This window comes from Accipiter gentilis, chromosome 23 (genome assembly GCF_929443795.1).
Source record: "Accipiter gentilis chromosome 23, bAccGen1.1, whole genome shotgun sequence".
Classification (NCBI taxonomy): domain Eukaryota; kingdom Metazoa; phylum Chordata; class Aves; order Accipitriformes; family Accipitridae; genus Astur; species Astur gentilis.
In genome coordinates, this window is record NC_064902.1 from 19,755,518 (window position 1) to 19,782,706 (window position 27,189).

Consider the following 27,189-nt stretch of genomic DNA (forward strand, 5'->3'; position numbering starts at 1 on the left):
AAACAAAAGAGCAGTCAGTTCATCTCAGAGCACGGCCGCTCCGAGGTTCGGACCCGAGATGCGGGCAGCTTCTTTCCCCGGGAATGTTTTGGGAGGCGAAGCCCTCCGCTATCCACAGGGCCACCTGAGCAGCTGTTAAGGAAACAATTACCTGTTGAAGCATGAGTGCCTGCTGCTGTTGGAGCAGGACTTGGAGTTGCTGGGGAGTTAGCACTTGTTGCTGGAGGATCTGCTGCATTTGCTGGGGAGTGATCACTTGAGGTGTCATCATAGCCACCGACACTGGAACCTGAAGGGCGAGAGAAGAGCAAAGAGGGGGTCAGAGCGCGTCGCCACGGCTCCAACGTGCCGCCCGCCATCCCCGCGCCCGGCGTCGAGGGTGCTGAAGGCGAGAGAGTCCTCACGGCCCATCGCGGCAGGCACAGAGGTACCGACCACATTTTCCCGGCGGCTCAATTCCCCTTTTGCGAAACGCTATTGCGATGGGAATTCTTTAAAGCAAGCAGTATGGTAAACCCTGGTCAGATTTATTTATTTTTACTAGAAAACGTCAACTGGGTCCTTTCCCTCCCAGAAAGCCCTTGCCTTCCATAGAGAAATCCAACAGCCGAGTATCCCGCGCTGATGGGATCTAGACCCTATTACGACAGGTTTTTAAGAAAATTGAAGGAAGGCTCAGTGATGTGAATAACAGCACTAGACTCCTATGCAATTTTAACAGAAAGGCCCTACCACGATGTCTTTACCATTCCATATTCACTCAGCATACAGATGTCTTCAATTCTTTCGTATTATGTGAGATACCATTAAAAGCCGCTTTCCATGACATTTCAGTGACAAACAGCTACAGTGATGAACTTGATAGCATTTCATATTTGCAACTGTTAACACGTTTCTGCACGGGCATCTTTGCAAGGAACCTGTACACTGTATCTGAAAGGATGATGTCTTGTTCAGATAAAACACTGACATTAAAATGACAGGCTGTCTTGGCCAAGGTTACACAAATTGTATTCAAGCGGATACCTAATGACAATGCTATGAATTCTGCAAGCTTTCTAGAATGTAATTTAGCTATTCAAAATAATCACTGCACTTGTGTTTAATTTGCAGACTACATGAGAACCATTTTGTCAGTCCTAGTAATGCAAGAAGACTATTTCCCTAGAAACCCACCCCTCTATCCTCCACCCCAAAAAAGGAAAAGAAAAGGAGGAAAAAACCCCACAATAGAGGAAAAGACAAAACCCATATGAGTTCTACACAGTAATATTTGAGCACCTTACTTTTCTATAGTTTCAAATCAAATACATGACAGCACAAAACTAAAAGCGGTAAAGGATATACTTTGCTAAAAAGGATCTCCTGTCATCTCATGTATTACAATAAAAGGTAATAATATGTTTAGCACTTTTTCTGTGCACCACTTTTTTTTAAAAAAAAAAAAAAAATCAGCAGACAATAGCTGATCAGAAGATAAAGGATTTTAAAAAAAACATCTTCCAGTGTAGTAGTAAGCAAGAGAGAAATGCAGTATTAATTTTATGTAACATAATGTCTTAATATGCAGTTTATCTTGACTTTTTCACATGATTTGTCCTGTCATTTGCATAGCAAGCTCTCATTCCTAATTTCACAGTCATTATGCACTGATGTCCTGATTTCTCAGCATCACTAATTTTGATGAACTAAAAATGGTTCCTGAAGGTCAGACGCCATGTACACCGCACATCTCCCGTGTTGTTGTGTACATGTTGTGTGCCAAGGCCAGACGCTGCCTTGAAAACATTCGTCTGAGCAAAGGCTCGCAAAGGCTCGCACGCCTCCGACATCCCACCAACGCAAACACGGCGAGGTCCTGCCCGCATTCCCCGTGGCGCAGCGCGTTCCCACCTATCTGACGTGGTCCAGGCCGGCGTGAACGCGGGCGAACGGACATTTAATTATGGGTCAAACGCCAGTCCCACCAAAGCCAGCGGCCGCTCTCCCGTGGCCGACGTCGCTTGCCCGCGTCTACGGGAAAGCCAGCGGCCGGCCGCCGTGCCACGGCGTGGCCTCACCACGCGGGACCAGCTCCGAGGACACCGCGTCATCAAGATGGGTAATCCCATTAATTCAGAATATCTTAATCCATAGTCCTTCAAAAACTTTTCCGGGAGTAGAAAATTATTTAATTAAATACTGCCGTCACTATCTTCGCCCCGAAGCGTGACTCACCTTCATTATTCTCATCCCCAGAGAAGTTTACTTTACCCTCGGGTTTGTACTACCTTTCATTGAAGTTGGACAGAGCGAGCAGAAGAGGAAGCATGTTTAAGTATGTTTTCTGTGCCCTTCTTGGAAGATAGACAACACAAATACTCTTCAGTCAGATTTATGACGACAAGCAGGGATACAGACAGGAATAGGGTGGGGTGCTGTAAACCCTACACATCGGTGATTAATATGAAGGGCCGCATTCTGCCGTCAGCTATGCAGAGACAACTCCCATTCACTTCCATGGCTTTTTTGCATGTTTATCTTGGGATAAATCTCAGGATTTGGCCCTACCTTTGAAAACTGGCCACGTACCTTCCGGTGAAGAATCTCCCAGCTGCACACTCTTTGCTAGAACAGAAGCTCTTAACCAGCAAGGAAAAAAAAGAATTTTATATATCTTATATATATATGGCATGCCTAGGAGTACAAGTTTGCATTGGTCCGTTCAACTTCATTTTACCATCTGAAACCACATTTTCACACCACATCTGCGCCCCTAAAGAAGGTCCTGCCTTCCATTTATAAACACGGCCAACAGCCACATTTAGTCAAAGTTTGCGCTTCAGCTTATCACGAAAGCACCTCATGGAAACCTTTTACAAACAAATTCAAATAAAGCAGAAACTACCGTGTTAAAAACGACACGCGCGCCCCAGACAGGTGTGGGCGCATGTACGGTTTGAGGACTTGAAATAGTTAAGAATGATGGCCTATATATCCACTCTCTTAACTCCCAACGTCCAACTTTTTCATGTAGCTAGTCCCTGGTAATACTGGGAATCAAAGGGCATGCAGCACCAGCAATAGGCTATTATAGCCCACACTTTATTACCCATTACTACCGAGGTCATTAGCGGTAAGAGTGATTGTACCGGTCTTAACCTATTGATCATTGTAACTACTATCATTTAATCCCGTGTTGAATGTCTGGAAAGCTGCTAAAGGCACACAAGAGAGAGTGCTTTAGCGATGAGAAATATAGCCAAAGCTTGGAAATTACACTTTGATTCATAAAATCTAGCCAGTGGTTTAAATCAATAGTATTTAAAACAGTCATGTAAGTTCTTAACTACAGCTCTCTAATATTTATGGGTCCCTTTTTGAGTGTATTCAGTCAAAACTAAACTTTATTTTAGATACTGTGCAATATACTTTACATTACGTTAGATAAAAAATATTTATTTCTGATATTTTGTCCGATAGTAAATGAAACCTAAACTGAAGGCTATAAATTAATTTTAGATTTCTATCTCTCAGATGTCAACTTAAATGTGTTGCCAAAAAAAATTACAAACCAACTTTAAAAATGGCTTAACTGTTTAAGTACATGAAAATGAGCGTGTTTTATGAGTTAACAATGAATCACAGAAGGCAGTTTATGAAGAACTAAAATAATTCTGTCTTACTGCCTTCAGGGAGTTGAAGTTCAAATTAAACTACTGGCAGATATATTTAAAGAATGCTAAGTTAGCGTGCAGAGCATCTTTTTTCAAGTTGTTTATTCCTATTTTCCACATGAAACACGATTGTTGTTATTGATATGATTAATGAACCACTTTTGGTATTGTTGACTGATAACAATAGGGTGTGGTAGATACCCAGCTGCATGTAAGCCTGGCAGCGAAGGTAAAAATACAGCTGCAATTTGCCTTTGCGGAGCTGTACTAGTATAGACCTGCTGACATGCTAATACCATCAACGGCAAAAAATGTCTTTAATACTCACAATTGTTTTCAGACACTATTTCTCCCAGGGTTTTGCCCACTGTTCTTCCACATCCCCCAAAGCCCTCCTGGCCCCCGCAGTCCCCTCCGCTACCCCCAGTTTCAAGCTCGGCAAAGACGCCGTGTTTTGGTCAGACTGACCAAGGAAAAGTTGCCCAAACTTGGGCCAAGTTCACCTTTCACTTCACAACCGAGTTACAGCAGGGATGCATTTGTCACTCCTCCATACAACCCAGACAAGGGTCACGGGGATGAAAATGATTTAGTCCTATTTAATCATCTCCATTCCCCCATTTTCAGTGATATTAATATAATTAAATACTAGCTAAATAATTTCAAGTAGTTTAATCTTGTATGAAGTGAGAGGAAAAGAAAAAAAAAGAATGCCATTTTCACACAATGTGCCTTCGGTGTTGGATACGGTTGTGGTCCTGTTAACTGTTAGCAGGCATGCATGGAAGATGGGGAGGATTTCCTTAATTCATAAAGAATAACTCTGCCAGAAAATCCTCTTCTCCTGCGATGTATGTTCAAACTTGATTTCAGTAAGACCTCATACCAGGCACCCTGGATTTCCAAACAGCAATTCTTCGGTTAAAGATTTTGTGATAAAAGTTAAACGGAGCAAAACATAGCTGAACACAGAAAGAGCAAGTCACTGAGGAACAGTTAAAAATACCAGGCTACAAATAAAAATAGATACGGCTAGGCAAAACCAAACAGTTAACTTCAGCTGTCTTATTAGAAAGCTATTATGTGCAATACATCCGAAATGTAAAAAAAAAAAATCTCAGCCGAAACAACGCAAAACAGCTTTGCTCATGCCACAGGAGAAGATAAACCACTGATACACCGGCAAACAGAGAAGCACGATGCCACAAGCCAGAGCAGAGCCCAGCAAAATAAGAAGTGCTGAAGGCAGGACCTGCTTCCATCCCGAGACTAAAACATTTCCAACATAGTATTTCATCCTCCAAAATAACAACAAAAAACTGCTGCCGTTAGAATTATTCAGGCAGAAACTGCGATGCTGTTTCATTATGCAAAATGGAATCTCTTCTAGACTTAGTTATTTTGCAATAATACAGTACAACACATTAAGACAGGTAATGTTTATTATATTAATGTAAAATCAGCTAAGTAGTCTGTCATTAGCATAACTGTTCTCTCCGTAACAATACAACTCCCTATTAAAAGAGATGGGGGGGGAACCCTCTTTAAAATTAAATTAGCATTTTATTATTATAATTTTGTTTATTATGTTTTATCAGGAGGGAAGATCTCCCTTTGACCCATGGAAGGCAGTACGATGGGCTATGCTGACATTCCCCGGCATGTCAGGATGTCTGCTGTCTTCAGTATTCTCTTCTAGCTAAGGAAAAACGGGAATATTTTTGTATTTGTTTACAGAATGAAACATCTGATCTTATCTACCACTTCTCATGCATACCAGGTTTCTCACTAAGTGCCAGGATAATTGTTTCTGCTATAATAAATACCCATTTAATTTGCATAAAAATATAAAGTTTACATAAATTAAATCCTTTCTACATCTAACATTTGTCAAATAGAGACTAAACCTGAACACACACAACCAAATACTCATTTAATAAGCTGAGTGAGATTTCAACCTCGAGATTATCATCATCATTTTTCACATTTTAAAAAGTTACCATTTTTGTTTCCCGCTCCAGCATGCAAGGAAAAATTATAACCTGCTGTACACGGTTCTGAACAGGAGTGATATTTTATAATGGCTCAGTTTAAAAAAAAAAAAAAAAAAAAAAATCCGTATTTTTTTTCCAGAGTTTAGGAAAGGAAATGTTAGATCAACATATTCTGCCAAAAAAGCCTCAAATAAACCAAAAGCAATCCTGCTTAGAAACATCCAAAATACCCCTAAAGCCCTTGAAAACCCCTTGAAACCCTCTCTCTCCCAAACACCCTTAATATACTGAGAATGATCATCATGTCAGACTCCTTACATTTGTGTATTAATTCATACATACATTAAGGAGAGCTTAATTAAATAATAAAAGAGCGTGATTGAAGCGGCAACATTTAATATGCCTAGAATTTCACGAGAGCAAAAAGGAAGTGTTACACGGAGGGGCTTTTTTTTCCTTCCCCCCCCCCCCCCCCCCGGTAGATTTTTAAGAAGAACTGCAACTCCCAACAGAGATTTCTAGGGAAGGATGAGCCCCCTCTCCACTCCCTGAGTATTTGCTCCTGCAAGAGTCGAACCCGTAGCTGGCTTGCTCTTCAAACTTGGGGCATTTGAGAAGACACACGCTGTCCTGACCAGCTGAAAAAAATTAAATGAGCTCTTGAAAAATATTCACCTGGTTAAATCATGCTGTTTATTTCCCATACAAAACAGAGCTCTGCTTAAACACTCGGTTGGGCTTTGCCACTCTGGTTGCCAGTGTAGCCTTTATAATAGTTGTAAACTTTATTTGCTTAAAATGTGCAGTTATTCACACCTACGGCAGACACCTACAGCTGAACATCACAGCTAAGCACAACGGTGCAAATTAGATTCTAATGAGAAAACATCAGTTGCTTCTTTGACAATCTTGCCATTCACTGATTTACTTCTAATGAAGACACACTCCAACCAGCAAGCACGCCGTGTTAAAGGTCAAAGCACGTTCAAAAAAATGCCTCACAAAATCAAGGCAAATGGGAAACCCGTGAAGAAACCTTCTCATAAAGTGGCGTGGCAATTAGAGTAATTGTGCAAAGAGCCGTCTTCGGTAAAAAGTAAAAGAAATTAAGCTGCCACTACTGTAACAGGTTAGATGAAAATCAAAATTTAATGTATTCTCCCTTGTGTCATCTTGTTTTGTCAAGACATCAAATAGAATTGGAAAGTACAAAATAACAAGCCCTTGAGAAATCACAGAAGCCGACCTTTTTGATGTTGTTGGTTTACCTTGTTCTCAGTTATTTGAACAATGATGTTTCAGATTTAAGGGCAAGATAAAGCTTAAAAATTAAAACCCGTTGTCAGTTTGGGGAGGAGGGGGTGTTGTCCCTCCCAAATAACAGAGCATCTTACCTAATCAATGAAGGCAAATCTGTCTGAAACTAGTGCACAGAGCAACTAGCAATTCCACTTATTTGTTCAATATTCAGTCTGGGTTTTCTAACATTCGCTCAACTTCAGTACAAACTACAGATCCTCCTGCCAGCAGAGGACTGTGCTGGAAAGGTTAAAAAGGAAAAGGGGAAAGGAAAAAAAAAAAAAAAAAAAAAGAAAAAAAAAAAAAAAAAAGAAAAAAAGGCTGGGGAAGAGATATTTGCCAGTGCTGCTTCTCTCCCCAATCTCTACACGGCCACTTTAGATCTGCAGATGAGCGCATGATGCATTTTGTTCCCTTTCCTTGTAACTGGAAAATGAAGCTGAGCAAGTAAGCACCTTATAAAAACAAAACAGTACAGGACATTTTAACTGAACTACAGCAAAGTAGTTTCCAGTAATGCAGTTCTGCTTTCAATAAAACAAACAAACTGCTTAAAACCAGCCAAGCCTTTCACCAAACAATAACAAATTTAGCTTATAGTGTCAGGACTTTCCCACAATCTAGTTTTGCAGGTGTTGGTAAAACTACCCCTGCTACTGCTTTTCCCTAGCAAAGAGGGGAGGAAACAACATCAGTAAGTTATCTTGCTACCGGGAAACATTTTCCCAAAGTAAATCCAAGCCCTGTGTCCTTCCAGCTTAGGTTTGTCTCCAGCAGCTCAAAAGCAACTAAGAAATACAGAGCAAGAAAGCACAAGAGCCTCGCAACTCCTTAAACTTTTGAATGCAAAAATCCTTCTCCCCTTACCTTTCCTTCAGCTGCCCAGGGAACGCAATCACAAACACAGAAAGCAAAGCATTTTACACTGAAACAGTAGTTTGTTTAGCTTCAGTATTTTAAAACCAACATGATTCTCAAGCAACATCAGTGCTCGAGCACTGCCAGGTTGAAACGCTGCGTAAGAAATTGCTCTGACTGCCCTCCATCACTTTCAATGGCTAAAAATCCCCTTTAACCTTCTCCACACAACTGTTGCAACCCTTTTCTTCCTTGCACACAACTAAAATCAACTCGACTTGCGCAGACGTCAAAGCCCACCGTCCATTAGTGCAATAATCCATCTGTGACCCATTACAACCCAGGGGCGATACGTTACGACTCCACAGTGGTGTCCGATAACTACTTACACCCCGGAATAAATTTCGGCGTGGGGCCGAGAGTTACACTTCTTAAATGTGTAGGGGGCTCATCCAGCTGTAGAACAACGTGATGCACCCGCACCTTCCTATGAGCGGCGAGATCCCCAGAACGCCAGCGCTGGGATTTCATTTCTTCGCTGTCAATCCCATTATATTTACGACTTCTCTTTAGTTCAGCTAAGTGACTGGTCAGAGCATGTCTCAGAGCATTTATTTTCTTAAAGCAAAAATAACACTGCTTGGAAAAGGGAGGGCACAATGGTACAGCACAGTAAAGTGTATGTTAAACAAGACCAAAAAAAAAAAAACAACCCAACTGTAGCAAACAAAAAAAAATTTCAAAGCAGCCCTTCCTATCATAAGCTTTCTGATGATTTATGGTTTACCAACTCAGCAAGGTTACGCAACACTGCATGCCTTTAGATGCATTATTTGAGTCAGTTGAGATTTAATTAAGATCACAGCCTCCAAAATCCCTGTCAAATGAAAATTCACAGAAGACAATACACTATATATCCTCATGCAGATAGTCTCCATTCCATGCTCTGGAATAACATAAGTTAATCCTCGTTTCTATGGTGGCAGACAAAAGTTCACTAATTTTGTTTTCTTTTGACACTTGTGTTGTTTTCTGTTTTATGTCATGAGATCATTCCCTTTTGAGAAGGGGAGGGGAGCTGATATAGGGGGAGAGGAGGGAGAGCAATATGTCTGAATATGGCAGCAGATGTATTTTGACATTCTCACAGCTCTGCCGTGATGTCATCAAGTTTTCATATAATTAACCCCTGCCAGTTAAGAGCATCGTTTCATGACATCTGCCCACTGGGAAGAGGAGGAAGGAGTCGGGGACAAAACACGGAAAGTGCCTCAATCTTGCTCTCAAGCTAAAACCAAAATCAAACAAAATTAAATTAAGGCTACAAAATAGCACTTCCATCTTCGGTATCACCCGCTGGCTTTTCCCAATTCATTATCTGCCCCAGCTGCCTCCTCACCTCGGCGGTGCTCTGAAACCACACGCCCGGCTCATCGCCAACGCCTTCTCCTCCCGACGGTCCTGGTGGAGGGGAACCCCTTCGCTCCACAGTCGGATCCCTCTACGCTAAACACGAGCACGCTAAATAAAACGGTATTTCTTACAGGGGAAATTGCTAGAACTTTACCTCGTTCCAGTCTATTTCGATTTGCATTATCTTAATATCTGCTTGCTTATCTCATGGTTTAGAAATGACAGGTGCTAGCGGTCTTTTGTTTGACAGGCCACTACACAAATAACTGTCTTGCCTGAAAGGGCTAATGCACTACTAATGAACAATAAATCAACTTTGATTATAAAGTGTCAGACCAATCAGTTTGCAGTTCAGCTCTATCACAGTCTAGGCCAAGGCAGCTACTCTGTTTAGGCAGGACTTGGGTTTCATCTCTGCAGCCTTATCAATGAAATTTTTTGGAAGTAGTCACAGGAGATCACTGAAAGCCCTCTGACAGCTGATCTTCCACCGGCTCCGAGGAGAGTGTCTGCTTTTAGAGACTTCCTAGGCTGCTACTGCAATAAATATACAATCAACAAAAGCCAATTCTTAACCAGTCAGAAGCACGCTCCGATGACACTTTCACATACAAACACGTATTTTAGCCGTGACTTTTAGAAGAGCTAAAAGCAAACGGAATTGCTTTTTAACCGGATGCAAAGATGCGCAAGATGCCTGAAAGCTCTGCACAGTAAACATACTTAGGAGGGGCCCGATCCAGCAAATACTTATTTAGCAGGCAGAGCGCTTACTGCTTCGGGGGGGGGGGGGGGGGGGGGGGGGGGAGCGAGGGAGAGAGCCTCCTCTCCTACCACAGCTATTGCACGTGCACGAGTCGCTCCAGGATCGGGCCCGGCAGCACCAGCCATGGAAATTAGCTTTGCTCCAAACGAGCAAGATTTTAACATTTCAGTTTATTTATAAGAAAGGCAAACTAACCTGCGTAAGTCGCTTTTTATTCGAAATAAACTTTATCGATTTATTGTAGGCAGCAATTCAACGCTCGCTGCTAGAATAAATCCAACCATTTCGTTTTCATAAACAGATCTTAGTCACCCCGAATGATTCACATTTCCTGCCACCAAACTTGTTTTTATTTAAAAATATAAAATGGTAGCGCTTCCAACGCCGGCACATGCACCGAGACAACTGCGTCGTGTTACCGAGTGACTTTTCCCCACCGCCAGGACGAGGACAAGTGGCACCCCTCGGTGTTCTGTAGAACAAGCTGGCTTTGAAGGAGTTAATTCCAAAGAGGAAGAGTGTATATGCACTTTGCTCTAAACTTACCACCCACTTCCTAAGGGTTCCCTCCTCCCCCCCCCCAGCCCTCCAAAACCCAGCTCATTTGCACTGAAATACTGGCTCGCAGGGTTGACACTTAACTCGGCTACATTCAGATCCCGTTACATTTATTTCACCGGGGTCCGTAACACCAGTCAACGTCAAAACCAAACCTCGCTCACTTTATCCCCCCCCTCCCCGGTAAATTGACCGGCGAATCCATTCGGCGGTCCCGGTTCCTGACACTTAAACCTGACAAAGTCTTTTACCCGGCTCCGTGCGCTCTCCCTCCTTCCTCGCTCCTCTACAAAACTACAGCCCCCGAGCCAAAACCGGCCGGGCAGCAACGCGCCCCCGAACTGGCAGAACAAAAGCGAAGGCACCAAACAAACCTCGGGACTTTTTTTTTTTTTTTAAAAAAAAGGCAAAAGAAACCCAAAAACCCACCCAAAACCTTGAGCGAGTTGCGAAAGACGCTCGGGCTGTACCTCCCTCCTCTCAGGGCGGCGGACACGCCGCGGAACCTCCCGCCAAAGTCCCACCGCCACCCGCGGAGCCCGCAGCGTCGCTCCGCTCCCCCGCCGGAGCTCTCTCCGCCGGTTTGACCGCGGACCTGTCCCCCCCCTCCTCCTCCTCCTCCTCCTCCTCCTCCTCCCTCACCCCCTTACCTGGGCGGCGGCGGGCGGCGGGCGACGCGCCGGGCCATGGAGCGGGTTATCGGCGGGGGAACGGCGGGACGCGGAGCGGGTGCGGAACGTCCGCGGGCGCGGGCGGAGTGGCGGGGCGCGCTGCTCGCGGGTTGCCGCGGCGCGCCGCCACCCGCGCGGCCCCGCCCTGCGCCGCCGCCGCCGCCGCCGCTGCCGCGCACACCCCGCCCCTGAACGGGGCGCCCCGCGGGGCCCGGCCCTCCTCCTCCTCCTCCTCCTCCTCCTCCTCCTGCTCTTCAACCTCCTCCTCCTGCCGCGGCGGGCACCGCGCCCTCTTGACCTGCCGGCCGCTCTCCAGACGACAGCCCGTCCCGCAGCGACCCGCCGCCGCGAAACTGTTTTAAAAGCACCCCTCCCTCCCCGAAATAAATCTGTTTTGCGGGGAGTGGGTGCCCGGGGGAGAAAGGGGGGGGGGGAAGTGTCAGCTAGCACGCTGCTGTCGGTAGCCGCCTCAGCTGTGGCATCGCCACGCAGAACCCGCCGAGAGGTTCGCCCTCCTCCCGCAGCAAGTTTCTCTTCTCCCGTGGAAAAAAAAAAAAAAAAAAAAAAAAAAAAGTGGCTTTTACTCTCCTCTCCCGACAGCCCTCCCCGGAAAGCTCAGGGTTTCAACTCCGGAAAACAATAATAACAGTAAGAATAAAACCCGACCCCAAAACACCCGACCACCAGAAGCCTCCAACAGGAGTTTGCACCGAAGCAGCCCGGCGCGCCTGGCCCGGGAACCGGAATGTCTTCCCCGTCCTCCCTCCGCTGAGCAAAGAGGGATCGGTTGCCAACACGGCGGGGGGACCCTCGAAACACAGGGCCCACGCCGGCACCTGAGCGGCAGCACCCACGGGTACCTGTTTTTAAAGGCAGCCGAGGCCTCGAGTTTGGCGGAAGCGAAACGTCGTGTTTGGGTCTGCGGCACCTTTGTGCCAGCGGGGTTAGCGGTTTCACGTCACTCAGAACAAGCTTCCTCAAACTCTCCCGCGGGCGAGCTCAAAGAAACACTTTTCTTGTTCGTCGTCCCCCCCCCCCCCCCCCAAGACTTCGATACACAAACAAAATCCCGTCAGCGTGCTGCCTCTCACCCAGGGACTGCCACGGTCCTGGAAAACTATTTTGTCTTGTCCAAAAAGCTCCTATCCGCTTCATCGCGGGCAGTAATATCTGGTAAAATCTCTCCCGCTATTTCAACGTTGGGTCTTTTTTACATTTTCATGTGTAACCGATGCAGACGGTTACTTTACGTGCCAAGTAAGTGAGAAGACAGAAGCCGCCCTGACACCGTTCCCAGGCAGAACTGTACTTTATTCGCAGGAGTCGAGGGCTGTTAGACAATGGCCCCATTAGTTATGCTGCTAAAGAACCTCACAAGAAGCAAAGACAAAGGACCCAATTTACTGACAACTTGTGATCTGATGTTAAATGGGATGTGATACGGATTGCTTTCCACCCTAAAGTGTTTTCGTGTCAGATAACAAATTTATTAATGGGATTTTTTTCAGGTCACAAAAATGTGACCCCACCCTCTTATGAATATTTAATAAGGGACTAAGGGCATCTTTTGCAAGACCCTAAATCTGCCAGAAACAGCCTACATGAATCAGAAAGCGCCTGCCTCTTAAAGGAGCACACACGTACCGAGCAGGTCAGCACATAAAGGGCACTGGGACAGCCGGTATTTCTAAGTATTATACGTATGCAAAGTCAAGCAAATAAATACGCACACGCTCCGACCCGCTGGGCGCTCAGTAATCGTATGAAGCAGTAACGCATGCAATGAGCTAGTAATAATTATCGCCCGCGCTTAAGAGAATCCTTCCTGTCCTGGACTTCAAAGTAATCTCGAGGAACTCGGATTGCTTTGGGGAGTATATTACAGAATACACAAACTTAAACTTTTCAACAGCTTCTCTTGCGGACCACCTCCTCCTCCCCGCCGCATTCGGTAAGAGCGTCACTGTGGCAGCGTTCCCAACCGCACTGATGGCGAAGGAGCATCGCAGGAAACAGCTCCGTGCGTTTCACACCCCCCGATTAACTCTGCAGCCGAAACACCGAGGGGGCTGCATGCCCGGGCAGTCTCTGCAGACCAGTCATAGGATGCTCCACAGACCCCAGTTTGGAACTCTTCTGATCTATCTTGTCTTCCTCAGCACAAACTTCTCACCCACGCATAACCCTCAGTCCTAATTAGAGGCACATCTTCAATTCTTATTTTCCAACACGGCCATATCCAGGTACACGCAGCTCAACGGAAGACCAGCGCCCACCTTCTGCCCTGATCTGCCGGCTGACCGCACGCCTTTGGACTAAGCTGTGACTTAACTCTTATGTATAAAAAAAAAAGGGGAGTCTATCAAGCCTACCACTTTGTTCAAGGCCCTTCCTTCCAGGGGCAAAGAAAAAGCGCAATGTGGCAATGCAAGCACAAGGCTGTGACCTACATGCAAAGCAAAAGCGTAGTGCTGGCTCTGGCACTGAGAATTCTCCCCAGCCTTGGGCAAGTCACCTAGAAATTTCTGGGGGGTTTTTTGGTGTTTTGGTTTTTTTTTGTTGTTGTTGTTGGGGTTTTTTTTGTGTTTTGGTTTTTTAATGGCTATCACATTGAGGATGCCTCTCTCTCTGAGAGCTCAATTTGCAACATTTCTGGCCTGGCTCCGGCGCTGCCTGCATGCCAACCGCTTCAAAAGCAGTCAACGGCCTCGACATCTCCGTCTCCTCGTCTGCAACACGGGCTAATGCTACTCGTTTCAGGATTTTCTGTAGACCAATATTTTCAAAACACTTTGAAAATGAGAGGTGCTATCTAAGCGCTGAGTGCTGGCCACAGAACCTGCAAGCCGTATTTTTAAAGCATTTTATGTCCTTTCATATAAAAGCTTCATACCTGCAAGCTCAGCCAACATCTGCTGTGGGCTAAAAACTTCAGTCTATTCCCTTAGTAACGGAGATGGTGGCACTTGTTAAGGAAGGTCACCATGAAATATAATGCATTTCTAAGCCAGCAAAATATTTTAAAAGACCAAGAAGAACCATAAACTCCCACTTTAATTCCATTCAATTACAGAGAGTCATCACAGACAGAGACAATCAGACAGGGATGTTCAAAACAGAACACATAAAGTAAGAAATTGAAAAAGCGTGGCAGACTAGGTGGCTATTTGGCACCGTGTGCCCACGAGATCTGATCCATATGAAGTGGTGGTATCAACACCTAGGTGAAAGAAAATGATCACCGGGTACTAGGCTCTAAGGTCGAAGTAAGAGGAAGAGATTATGAATGACGATGAAGATGAGTACAGTGGAGTAAATGGTTTTGTTATGCCATTATTTCACATGCACACTTTACTCGCAGGCTTCTGCTGGTACCGATCCCTGCAGAGGCCGTGGACTTGCCTATCGAAAAGCCTCAGCTGCCTGTGGGGCAGGGGAGAAAGAAAGAAAAGACAAGACACCGCATAGCGCAACCTCCTCCAACCAGAGTTAACCTGCCTCAAATTAGGAAATTTTATGCCTAGTCCCAATATAAGGCAAGTTCTACCTAAGACAGTGATTCATCTGCTCTTGTCCTCGGGATGTTCCTGTGGGCAGGTAGGGTCAAAGAGGTGCCACTTTGCTTTCTGGCAGCAGATGGTGGGCCAAATCCTGCGCCTCGCTCCCCCAGTACAAGTTTGGGAGTAATTCAGGTGAACTTTGGTGCCGGCGCTGCTGCGGCACGGAGGAGCCTGCCTGCCCGCTGGAGCCAACGCCAAACCTGGCAAAGGCAAGTGCCAAATTACGCTGCTCCGCACACAGGCTAGAGCCATGGCCCGGTTTAAAAGCAAGCTGCTGTTTGCAGCTCCGAGGGAAAAAGCTGTCTGGGATACTATTCCCACTCCTGGATCCCCAGGCCCATTTTTGTGGGGTTAAATCACATTTTCCTGTTTTGAGAATGCTTCATTTTCCCTTGCTGCTGTTTGAAAGACCTACAAAAACAAATGGGGAAAACAACTGACTAAACAGGAAACAGTGAAACTTATTACCCACAAAGTGCTGAGAAAAGGACAGAGTAAACATTTTTTTTTTTGGTCATTTTTAATAATCTCAGCTAATGCCTTCGTGGTAAAATATCTTCAGGCAGAAAAGTGATTTTTTTGGCTGATGGTGTCTAACAAAATAGAACACCAAAGCAATTAACATTTCAGTAACGCTTGTGTCCCTGTTGCTCCTCTTTTTTTTGATGCGAAACTGTCACTTTCCTTATTGCCCCTGCAAATTCTGCGAGAAGAAGGCTCTTTAAATCCCCTCAGTGTTGTACAATGGTTTAAATTTCACTTCATGGCATGCTTTAAATTACCATTCACATCTTCATTTAATGCATCATTTTATAATGCCAGTGTTACTAGTTAATTTATATATACACAGCAGGATGTGTCAACATTCAGGTGAGTTATGAATATGATTGTGCAGGAGTTATGGAAGACATTTCAGCAAAATTATGGTTCCCTCTAAACATAAAAATATTAATAATGAATCAAACATCACAGGTAAACAACAAATTTTATATAATTGCACCCACCCCATGCTTCCAGATAAATAAATAAATAAAAATGGCAACATTTTTGCTCTGCATTCATATTTGATTGATCCTAATAAATTGCCATCTCCTTTCCTAATAAACTGTAATCTCTTGTTTCCGCCACAAAGTAAAATTTATTAGCACACTCTTCTACCAGCAGGTCTGCATCACTCACAGCACAGTGTGCAAATTGTTCCAAGTATGCTTGGGCATTATTCATAATTTATTTTTCTGCCCCAAAGTATGCAATATATTGAAAGGTAATCACCACTAACTGTTCTCGGTTACTTTCCTTAATTACGTGAGATAGCATTTATGTCACGTACAGTAGAGGAAATGCTGCAGTTTCCATTAAAACTCCATTTTTTTGCCATGGGTTGAAACACGGTGTTCATACAGAGAAAAACCTTCTTAGGACAGGAAAGGCTGGAGGTGGTATCTGGTAGGAGATGCCAACACCTCCACTTGAAAAGAACAACCCCTGTCTACCAAAATAACCTACTGGGCATGACAACAGCGATGGCTCCGAGAGCAAAAGTAGGTGTTTTGGCATGATGTTAAAGTTGCCATGGTAAGAAAAAAAAAAAAAACAAACCCACAGAACGAAACATCAACAAAACAAACGTCTAATCAAACACATTTTTGCCCGTTAAGTATTAACCAGTGAACTCCTGGCCACCCCAGATTTCTGCTCGCTGCCTCCGTGCAGGCAGGCGGGCGCTGCGGGCTGGAGCAGCCCCAGTGCCCCCAGCTTTGCATTTGGAGCTGGATCACCCGGGTCTGGGGCTGGAGCAGGTACAGCTGGTGTGAAATACAGTGTTAGAAGCACTGCCCTCTCCTGGTAATCTGCTTCTGGCATCGGGAGACTTAATGCTTCACCTCACCGCAAAGAATCCCCTTCTAAAAAACCACATCTACTTCCACAACAACTTACATACACACACCCCTACACAGACATCACCGTGGACTTAAAGTAAATCGGATTAAACGTGGGCCTTTTTATGTAAAAAACGCCTATCGGTCCATTACGCTGCCTACTCGTGCGCAGCCTACGAGTGCCAAACTCTATATTCTGGTTCATGTGTGAGAATAACCTGTATCACCGCTGGGCATCTCGCCGTTTTTTACTCACTCTGTTGGGAACGCATGTCGGCGTATTTTCAATAAAACACCTTCTTAGCAGTAATGGGCCACTGTTCTCATTTCAATGGTCCCCAAGGTTTCATGATACAGTATATTTAGCTGGCTCATAGTTCCAAGTTTTCCTCCAACACTCAAAAGCTACTTTTAATTTTTTTAAAGGCGGCAGCCATGGGAAGAGCTTTTGCTCATCTTTTCTTTAAAGAGGAAAACGGTTAACTTTGTACGCGCAACAGAACAATTTGAATTATTTCTTCAAGAGGTGTTTAGGCAACAGCTCTCGTGGTTAAACAGGAGCGCACAGAGAAGCTGCAGCGCTGCAGATGTTACACAGGGAAGGAGTTTGAAAGCGGCACCGGGACCTCTGCTCCTGCTAGAACGAACCGGTGGCACTACGGCTCCTGGAATCAAATGCACCTCCAAAATGCCAAAAAACCAGCAGAACGGTGCAATTGGCAAAGCTGGCAAACAACGCTAAAGGCGAGACGACTTAACTGCAGGCAGGAGGACGCAGAGGAGCCCTCCAAGATGACCTCTGGTTGCCATACCGGACCTGTGCTTGCTGCAAGGCAGCGCTGAACTACCAGGAGCAGCTACTAAAGGTTACCGTCCCGGGTTCTCACGTATCTGGATAAAAAGCTTTCTCGGAAGCAGGGCACGGCGAGGGAGGCTTCCTCGCGACCACCACCCTGCCATGCACGTCGGGTGCTTCTCCTCCTCCTCCTCCTCGCCGTCTCTGGGTCAGGAGCATCCCCTCGCTCAGCCCGGCAGACCGGGGGGCAGGAGGGGAGGAGAAGCCGGTGGCACGCTGCGGGGCAGGAGGAGACCCAGCTTCGGCACGGCCATCCCCTGGCCTTTGGCCACGTCAGTCATTTTGATGGTGCACGTCTGGTTTCACATGGACGAGAAACAGCCAGCCGTACAGGCTAAGCAAACACCCCAACTATAGGACTTTGCTCTCGGATCCCTTGGGGTCATCCGACCGGCTCAGAGTCCTTTGTGCGGCACTAAGCGGGGCTCGCTGCGTGCTTTGGGGTTTTCCTTTGTACTTCCACTCCGGCCCTTGACAGCGCAATGCCGTGATCCATCACTTCTTCCCAAATAAACGAGGCCCGAACGGAACTCAAGGGCAGGGTCCTCCCCTCCCGCTCCCCTTCCCCAGGCAAAGGGGGCTCCTGTCTGCAAGCAAGGGTTATGACCCATGGACGTCTCCTATCCACACCCAGCTGCCGCTTAACCCCATCCTTTTCTTTTTCGCAAGAAAAAAAACGATGCTGAGAGGTAGCAGGTCTCCGAGCCGGGAGGGGATGCGGCGGGGCAGCTGGGACCCACTCCTTCGCGGCACCCGTGATGGCAAAGGGTGAACAAGCAAATAAAGGAATTCGTCTGGGGCCCCTTAAAACAAATTTGCCGTCCTGCGGGCAAGAGAAACCCCTGGGATGTGCCTAAAGACTTGGGGCAGGGCTGCTCGGGCTGGGAAAGCACAAACTCGCAACAAAGCGCAACAACATACTACAAAAAATCCATCTCTGCGAGTGAAACTGTTATTTATGCTCTGGAAGGAGACGACAATTCTCTGCTGTTAAATGCAGCCACTTCTGGGGTGGATGGCGGCAGCAACTCCGCCATACAGAGCTCTGGAGGAATTCAGGACACCTGAGGCACCAAATCCTTCACTCGAATGAAATTGCAGGGTGATTAAGCAGAGAGAATGTAACTATCCAAACTGTAATTTGGCCAGCACAATGGATCTAACACCCCTATTCTTGGGAGGAAAAAAAAAAAAAGTACTGTATTTGAAGTTCAAAATCTAATTAACTATTTGAGAAAAAGAATTCTGTTTTTAAAAGAAAATTCCTAACAATATAAAGAGAATTAGTGCCAAAGTTTTTGAAGAACCGCATAAAACGGTATGAAAAACGTATGATATTGTAATAATAGGAATGACTGGATTTGCTCAAACGTTCCTTATACCTTATAATACAAGAATAAAATACAGTGTAAATCCTTCTATCTACGTAAGTTCCCTGTACAGAAAAATCTCTCCCTTTAATAGCTTTACACCTTTAACATGTATTAGTTTGGAAAAGTCCTAGGGTATAATTACACATCTTGGCTTGGCACATTAATAGCTGTTCCCTTCATTTACTGATTTCTTTTACTGGTCAATTTGCTATTTTACTACGCTGCTCTTACAGCTCGGCTTCCCAGCGGCACCCTCTGCCAGCAGACCCCGTGCTGGGAAGGGGAGAGGGTCCGAGCTGGCCACGGGCTGCGTGCTCCCTCAAGGGAGGTGGGTTTTGACACCTTGCTCTCAGCCATCTGCACGTAGGATGCTCGTCGGGGATGCGGCATTTGCATCCACACGTGCCAGCGAACCACAGGTCGCAAGCAGAAGGGAGCAGAGCTGCCCTCACCGCCTCGGTAATCCGTGCAGAAAAATGCCCTTCGGGCCCAGGAGAAAACAAGGCGAGAGAGTCTTCTTCAGGGCTTCTGGCCACCTTGCTGGCCATGTCTTCCTCCAGGGCGCCGTGGACCACGCGTGCTCTCCGCGGAGCCGCACTTGGTGCTGCACGGCCCCACGGCCCCACGCGCCGCTCCCTCCCCACGCTGTTTCCTCGCAACCCCCCCCCCCGCCCCTTGTATCCCTCCGTTCCTCCTTTGCTCCAGGCTTTCCCTGTTGTCCCAACTTCTGCTCTCTGCTTCCCTGGAGCAACGTCCCCGCTGCTTCTCCTCACCTACGGCTGGAGAGACCTGGAGAGATGCTCACCCGGGAGAAGATGCTCACCTAGCTCCGCCACGTACCTGGGAAAGGACCCTTTCCCCATCACAGAGAAGGGACACCCCTAACGATCTACCCTACCAGTCCCCGCAGGTTCACTTTACATCTCTCAGCTCCAGGCTCAAAGGCAAAGCTGGCATTCGCTAAGCCTCCGTCCAGCTTTTACAGGTTTTTCGACAGTTTAAGAGGGCTTTCTTGTGTTATAGCGGAGCCATTCATTTAATGGCTTTTCAGCACTGCCATTATAAACCAGAACTTTTCAGGTGTTTATTACTCAGCTTTAAAAATTGGCTCTATGCTGAAATTTGGCAAACGAAGTGTCAGCCTAGGAGAAAATTTTATTTTTTGCCAATTTTGTACTCTAAAAAAATTGACCCCATTTTGGCCTCCATAAAAATGCAGGGTTTGCTGCCTCTGTGACACTGGTGAAGTAACAAGTCAATATTGTAATATTGCCAGCAGAGCTGCAGTGATTTAATGCCTAAAATTGCTTTGAAGGTGAACAGTGCTATTGAGCTGCTAATTATTAACTATTATCACCGATCCTGCCGCACAACAAAGATGCAAACAGAAAACAAACAGAAACATCACTGGAAAAATGAGGCAGAATCGAAACGAGGGTCCGGCGCCGAACATGAAGGAGCTGGAAAACAAGAGTCAGGAGCGCGGGCAGGGAGGGCCCTCCGGCCAATGCAAGAAGAACAAATTAACTGAATATGGAAATATTATTTTTCATTTTCCAGGACGGTATTTCAAATACAAATACAATACAAACGATACCGTGTAGCTTGCTCGACGCCAAAGCTAGCAACGATGTAGGATCAAAATGAGCTCTAAACCAAGCTGAACTGAGGTCAATAGGGACCTCGTATTGCTCAGCTGGAGCCAAGAGAAACTTCGCCATTTGTTTCAACATGCAGAAGACAGAGCCTTGAAGGCGCTGAGGATGGGCGACCTTGCCTCAGCAGCCCGGCAGACATACATCGACATAAAAACGGGCTGGGAATTTCAAAGGGCCCAAAAGATGTAAGCACCCCTCAAGTCTTCGGGTTCCTTTCAAATCCCATCTACACGGGGGCGGCAGCATCTGCATCGCACACGCCCCAAAATCTGACCGAGGCGGATCGATCCGACTTGGCTGAACAGAGGGGAAAGTAAGCTATCTCCACTCTAAACCTCCCAAGCCACTCGGCTGTGTTACCTTCTTAAGGGACCGCGTTTCTTAGGAGAAGAGTAACAGTGAGTATTGCTTCTCTGGGGGAAAGGGTGAGGACCAGGAGGTGAGCGCGGCCAGGGCACCCTTCCATTTGGAAAGTGCCCTATCAAAGCAGCTGAGAGAAGTCATCAGGGCTGCTTTCAAACATAGTAAAAAGAAAAAACAATTTATCTTTCTGGAAACTTTCTGCTTGTCTAAGTGGCAGCTATTTAAATACAATTAACAAGCAAATGATTTTAAAATTACAATACATTTAATAAGGCAGCATCGCAAACAATTTGCATCTCATTAAAGCGTTTGAAGCTGCAAAATCAGCCTCCCAAATGGGCTGCACGTCAAGTGGGAAACCCAGACACAGTCAACAGCTTCTGCACCGTCCTCTGACACAGGACACATGCCGGGAGGAGGACAGAGCAGAGAGGCTCGGTGGTCCCGCCGAGCCCCCGACCGGGCCAGCCCCACAGGGAATTCTGGCCACCGCTCCCGGCACAAGGAAAGATGCCACGAGCCAAAGCCTTGCTGGAAGTGGGTGTAAAACGAGGAAGGAAGGAAGGAAAAGGGTGGGTGGGTGTGTGCATGTGGGATGGGCACTTTTTAATATACATTCATGAACAAAGAGTTTAAAGAGATTTCAAGCTATTTACTCAGCTATATATATAATTAAAAGTTTATAGATTACACCGCCGCAAACCTTCCGAGATTGCTGCTGGGTTCGGACACACATTAATTCCCAAGAGCCTCCTGCAGAACAATCCCATACCGACGCGTGCAGCAGGAAAAGCCTCAAACAAGTAACAGTTTTAAAAGCTTCCAACTCACTTTCAACTGTGATTTACTGTGGTGGCTCCATTTAACCCGGAGGATGCAGGAGCACTTCCCAGATCACACACCACTTCCCCACGTGCCTTTGGCTTCCTTTAGAAAGCCGCGTGGCCGCACCGAGACCCGCTGCCTGGATCACATCCTAGGATGCAGGCTTTGCTAGGCGCAGCTTTGTGCGGGTACCCGTGTGGGTAAGGGCTGCTGGTTTTTTATCAGCATAGCTCTTGCCGTACAAGACCCTTCTGTTGTAGCCCATAGAGGGGAGTGATGTGGCAGGAGGCTGGTGGGAAGCCGTCACCGGTGGGAGGGAAGGAATATACACAGTGGCTCTACCGGTGATGCATGAACAAATTCCCAGATGAATGAGGAATGCAGCTGGACAGCCTTAATTTCAATTATCAGGAGGCTTGAAGGCGAGAACGTCCATGAGAGAGGACATCCCTGAATAAGTCACTTTTCACAATCGGCCTCAAATGGTGGCACCGTCTGCTAACAACAGTGACTTACGCACCAACCACACCTTTAATCCGAAAGCTTGCTCTGAAGTACTTCATCAACTGAAAAGGCACAAACGATACTTTCTCTAAAGTTCAGCGCAAGTTCTGATACAACCTTTTACTTTCTGTGCCTAAAACTCAACAGGCTCTGGAGCTGCGCGTGACAGTTGTTTAATGCTGCGCAGCACAGTTATATACAACACTGGCAGGAGAGAGCGAGAAAATAGTTTACAATTGAATCTGCAGAGGAAATTTGGGTAAGTTGAATGTAATTATCCATTTGGAAGCTGGCCAAGGGCTGCGACTACTCAAAACCAGGAGGCAAGCCGCAAGAAGCGACCGCTTTTGCTTGTCCTTTAAAAGGCAGCACCTCTGAGCTGCCCCGTGGGCTCTCGCTCGGTGCCGCTCGGCGAGGACGGCGGGGCCAACCCCATCACCCGTGCTGCTCCCGCCAGGGAGGCTTTGCTGGGATCCAAGGGTCCCATCCTGCTGCTGCGAGACCCATCAGCCGGGATGGGGGGCTGGAGGTACTCGTGCTCCACAGCACGTCTGCAAAGGGGGTGGCAGCTTGAGCCCGGGAAGCCCGGTAAAAAAAAAGACGGAAAAAGTGACTAATAATAAATAAAAATCACTGGTAGAAGCAAACCGGTCTCCTTCTTGCCAAGCAATGTGCATGCAACCGGCTGCGCTGGGAGCAGCATGCTGGAGAAGCCCGGAGCCGTCCGGGTGGTTCCCGGGTCCCTCCATCCCCGGTGCCGTCACCGCCGGCGTGTGTCACCCCAAAGCTTCCTGCCCCGAGGTGCCACCGACTATTGACACAGGCCTCATGCGTTTCTTTTTCAGACCTGTGGTTTCGTCGTTTGTCAAAACAGGATACTATTTCAATTGAAAATGTTACGATTTAAACAAAGGTGAAATCGCTATTGCCGTTTTAGCAACCAGACATCAGGCTCTCCTCACATACATACCGGGTTTTTTTTGTTTTTAAAAGACCTTTGTCCACGTTTGCCAGCGCACTATCTCTGCGAACCTGGATGCGAAGACAAGTGCCTAAGCAAAACAACGATCACTTTCTATGAATTACTGAACATGTGTAATTCATTTATCTGTAATATTGTGCTAAACTCAGCTCCAATTAAACAAACGAAAACACCTGCTTAGCACACATAGATCTTTCCATACCTCAGGGGAAGACACATCAGTGTGCTCTGTAGTACAATCTGGCTCAGAAGCCTACACTAACAACGCAAAGCTGGGTTTTTTTGTTGTTTTGGTTTCTTTTTTTTAAATGCACATAGGCAAGGAGGTAAAAAAATACAGACAGTGAGATGTTGGGGGAGGAGTATTTGGTTTTAGTATTTCTATCTTTAGCACGTGCAGTTCTGTAACATTTAATGGCTCGTCGGGGGCTTCTCGTGGGCACTTGGACCCGAAGGCACGCATCGCTCCAGAGAAAAAGGTGGGGTAATGAAAACTTTAAAACACACGTCACTGGCCCCAGACCTCGTGATATTGTAAAACTAGCAAAGAGATCTCACGTTAACAAACCTATTGAGCCGGGGAGATGTTTCCTCCTCTTGTTCTGCTTATGGACCACGGGCATCCACCAGCACCGTGGGATGTCCCTGCCGCCCCCCCCCCGCCCCCCCCCCCCCCATGAACAGGTCGGAAACACATCGCGGGAACACACAAACCGGGGTCACCCCAACCCGTCGACCACGGGGGCAAGCCCACTCCGGGCATCCGAGATGACCAAGCAGCGGTAAAGGAGACACAGCCTCATCTTACACAGGTTTTGAAACGACCGAGGGGTGTCCCTTTGCGGGGGGGACCCCTGCCCCGGGCTGGTTTGGGAGCTCCGGGTGCTTTGCTTGGAGTAGCAGCTGCCGTCAGGAGAGCCTGCAGCCTGCCAGATCCCCTACACTTAACTCATTTCCTATTCTTTACTCAACTGCCTGCAGACAATAAGCTGTCAATCTGATCCCCGCAAGAACATTTACAATTATCTTCCCTCTCCCCACCTCAGCATGGCCCCGTGCGAATAGATCCATCCTCAACTGTTCACGCGCGAGCCGTCCGCCACCCTTCTATTGCTGTAACTGCCCTGACTCGAGAGGCGTGTTAGGAAATTGAATTTCCTCGGGTTTTCAAATGAAAGTATTTTGGTGGAGAGCACAGAAGCAAAAGAACGGCCCTCCTACAGGTGTGAGGCAAAAGCAACCAGGAATGGAAAAACTGCCCCAGTAATTATTATAGCATCCAGGGCAAGGAATAAGGGTGTTTCCTGCTTTTTTTTTAGTTTGCCTTTTTTCAACAAAATCAAAGTTACAAACTGAAAGTGTTTTTTATTTTTGTTTTTCTTTCCTTTTTTTTTTTTTTAAGACAGGGTGGTCCCCTCCGCTCATTCCTGCAGAATTAGCAACAAAACACCACCACAATTTTGCAGCTGGCCCTGCTGCTCTGTTGTGTCCACTGCCAGGCTCTCCCAAAAGAAATCGGTTTGTTTTTCTTCTGGGTAGACAGAGCTGAGTGAAGGATTCAAAATGAGCACACTTTCCAAGCAACAAGCCCAAGTAAAAAATAACAGTGATGGAAGCCATAAACATACCTTCCCTCACAGTGCCAGTTGCGGACAACGTGATTTAAAAATATCTTAACTATGTTCTGCATTATATTAATGCTCCTGTTCCAGAGAGAAATTCCCGAGATCTGGGGGCACTTTCTAAACACTGCAGCCTGAGAGACTGTCCAGGATGGCTCCATTCTTAATAGCCCCGGAATCATTGCCATTGCTAAATCAGGGCAGAATCAGTACAGTCATCATTCGCTACCCTGTGACTTTACTGATTTTCTGCTCAACTGTCTGCTCAAGCGTTAGCGTGGTTAACAGCGAGGAGATACTCACTCTCCTATTAACTGACCTGGGCAGCAACTCTGATGGCTGTCAAACAGAAAGGTAACTATTGCCGTTACGGCTTTTTTTCCTCCTATTTTTAATTCTTGCGTAGAATATTTCCACAACCTTTTCTGATGAAAAATAACCTATCTGATATTTCTCCTCTCCTTTAAAATGTTTATCCTCCTCCGAATCTGCAAGGCGTAATGTCATCAAGGAAGGTCAGGTTTCACAGAAGCTAATGGCTCTGCTGTGTGCTCCCACCACTTGGAAAAGACGAACAATAGTCTCTCAAGTGTTGCTGCTGGTGGCACAGCAGCAATTCACGACAGAGGGTTCGAAATCTGAAATTAAAATAAACTGCTTAAAACCTGCAGATAGAGAGAGGGATGCAGGAGACCAAATAAAACAGGACAATCTCTTAACCCAATCAACAAAGTGCTCGTTGTTCCAGTTTAAGAGAAGTAACACAGAAATAAATATCGAGCAAAGGAAGTTAACCTGTATCCACAGCCTTTGAATAAACACAAAAATTAAAAGTAAAATCAATGCCAGGCCTTTGGCTTTTGCCAGCTTGTGCTTTACTCCTTCTTGCTTGCCCTTGTTTTTACTTTGGGGGATTTTCTTTGCCTCCTCTCTTTGTTATTCGTACTTTCCTGTATAAAGCCCTAATCACACAGTAAAAGGACAAGCAAAAGGAACCACCAGCGCCCAATTAAACAGCGTGAACGACAGCTCGGTTGCGTTCTGCCAATCCACCTGGGTGCAGATAACAGGGAAGAAAAGGGCCGGGCAAGACTCTGACCCGCAGCCCCTGCGGAGCCGGGGCAGCCCCCACCTCCTTCCCACAGCCCCTTCTCCCCACGGGTGACCAGACGCAGCTCTGCAGACCTCTTCAACCACCAAATCCAATTTAATGTTTACCTTGTAGGATGGCACAGACAGCATTTGGCATCTCTGGAAGATACAGGCACGTTCATCTCTACTACAGAAGTTTGAGCATTTAGCTCTTGATGCGAGTACAAATAAATGCCTTGGTTAATTCTCATTCTTCCTGAAGTGGTTTACCCGTTCCCGTGCCAACACCTCAGCTAGTAATACAGGTTTTCACAGCTAGTATTAATACTGACTTCACTTTTAAATCACATTTTCTTCATTTGAGCATTATTATATTCCATAGAACGAGGCGTGAGCATCATGCAAAAGGCATTCTGGTCCACGGTTGTGAATACAGCTGTGTAGGCAGAGGAATATTTGTTTTCCAAGTAATTTGTGCACATTCACAAAATTACAGCTGTCTGCAGTTCTCCTGAAATATCTGCCCTGATGTTTACAAGCCATAAAATATAATCTGTCTTTTGTAGGATTCCAATTGGTAAATTTGGAAATAAATATATATATACACACATGTGCATGACTATCTTTTTCACACTCGGATTGGTTACTCCCTGTTACATACTGGCTATTAAGCCTGTACAACACCAGCACTAACTTGAGGAGCCACTGCCCTGAGACAACAGTGGACAGACCTTTGCGAGAGCCAGATGGGCCTCTCCAACACACTTTACGGATCACTCAAATTGCATCTCACCCTTATCCCAGATTAATTATCCCATGAAGAAGACCACATGAAACGGAGGCATGGGTTACAACCCAGTTTAGGGCAACAGGTTGCTGCCTTGGCCCGAACAGAGCTCGTGTTGGAATGGACACAAGAGGTTCATCACTTAACAATGTGGCCCGTGACAACGGTGACCCATCATCCACAAACAGGTCTTTATGCATCTATTCTTGCAAGCAAACCCAATAGGATTGAAATTACTAGATTTGTACTGTGGTTAGGAACCAATGGGCTAGACTGGCAGTTGGCATCTCCCAACAGGTTTGCTTCAGATGTTTAACCCAGCTCCCCCCCAATAAAAAATGGGAAATTTTTCACAAGTGTTTCTGATTTTTGCCTTTTGTTTCATGGCTGTACAGATAAAAGCCCAGTTTCTCCCAAAAGTTGTCTGAATGCACAAAACACCATTCCCTAGGACAACAAAGAGATAGATAGA

General features: G+C 46.2%; 1 protein-coding gene across 12 annotated transcripts in view; it reads right to left on the reverse strand.

Annotated features, from left to right (window-relative positions):
- Positions 1 to 27,189, reverse strand: part of FOXP1 (forkhead box P1) — a 392,520-nt gene that overhangs the window by 76,798 nt on the left and 288,533 nt on the right. For 11 of the 12 annotated variants that reach the window (XM_049827087.1, XM_049827082.1, XM_049827079.1 and 8 more), the window contains one exon: positions 152 to 289. In XM_049827087.1, the coding sequence (XP_049683044.1) occupies positions 152 to 289 (138 nt within the window). Of the gene's footprint in view, positions 1 to 151; positions 290 to 11,194; positions 11,291 to 27,189 lie in introns of those variants that run through there. The other variant, XM_049827085.1, reaches the window with a different exon arrangement.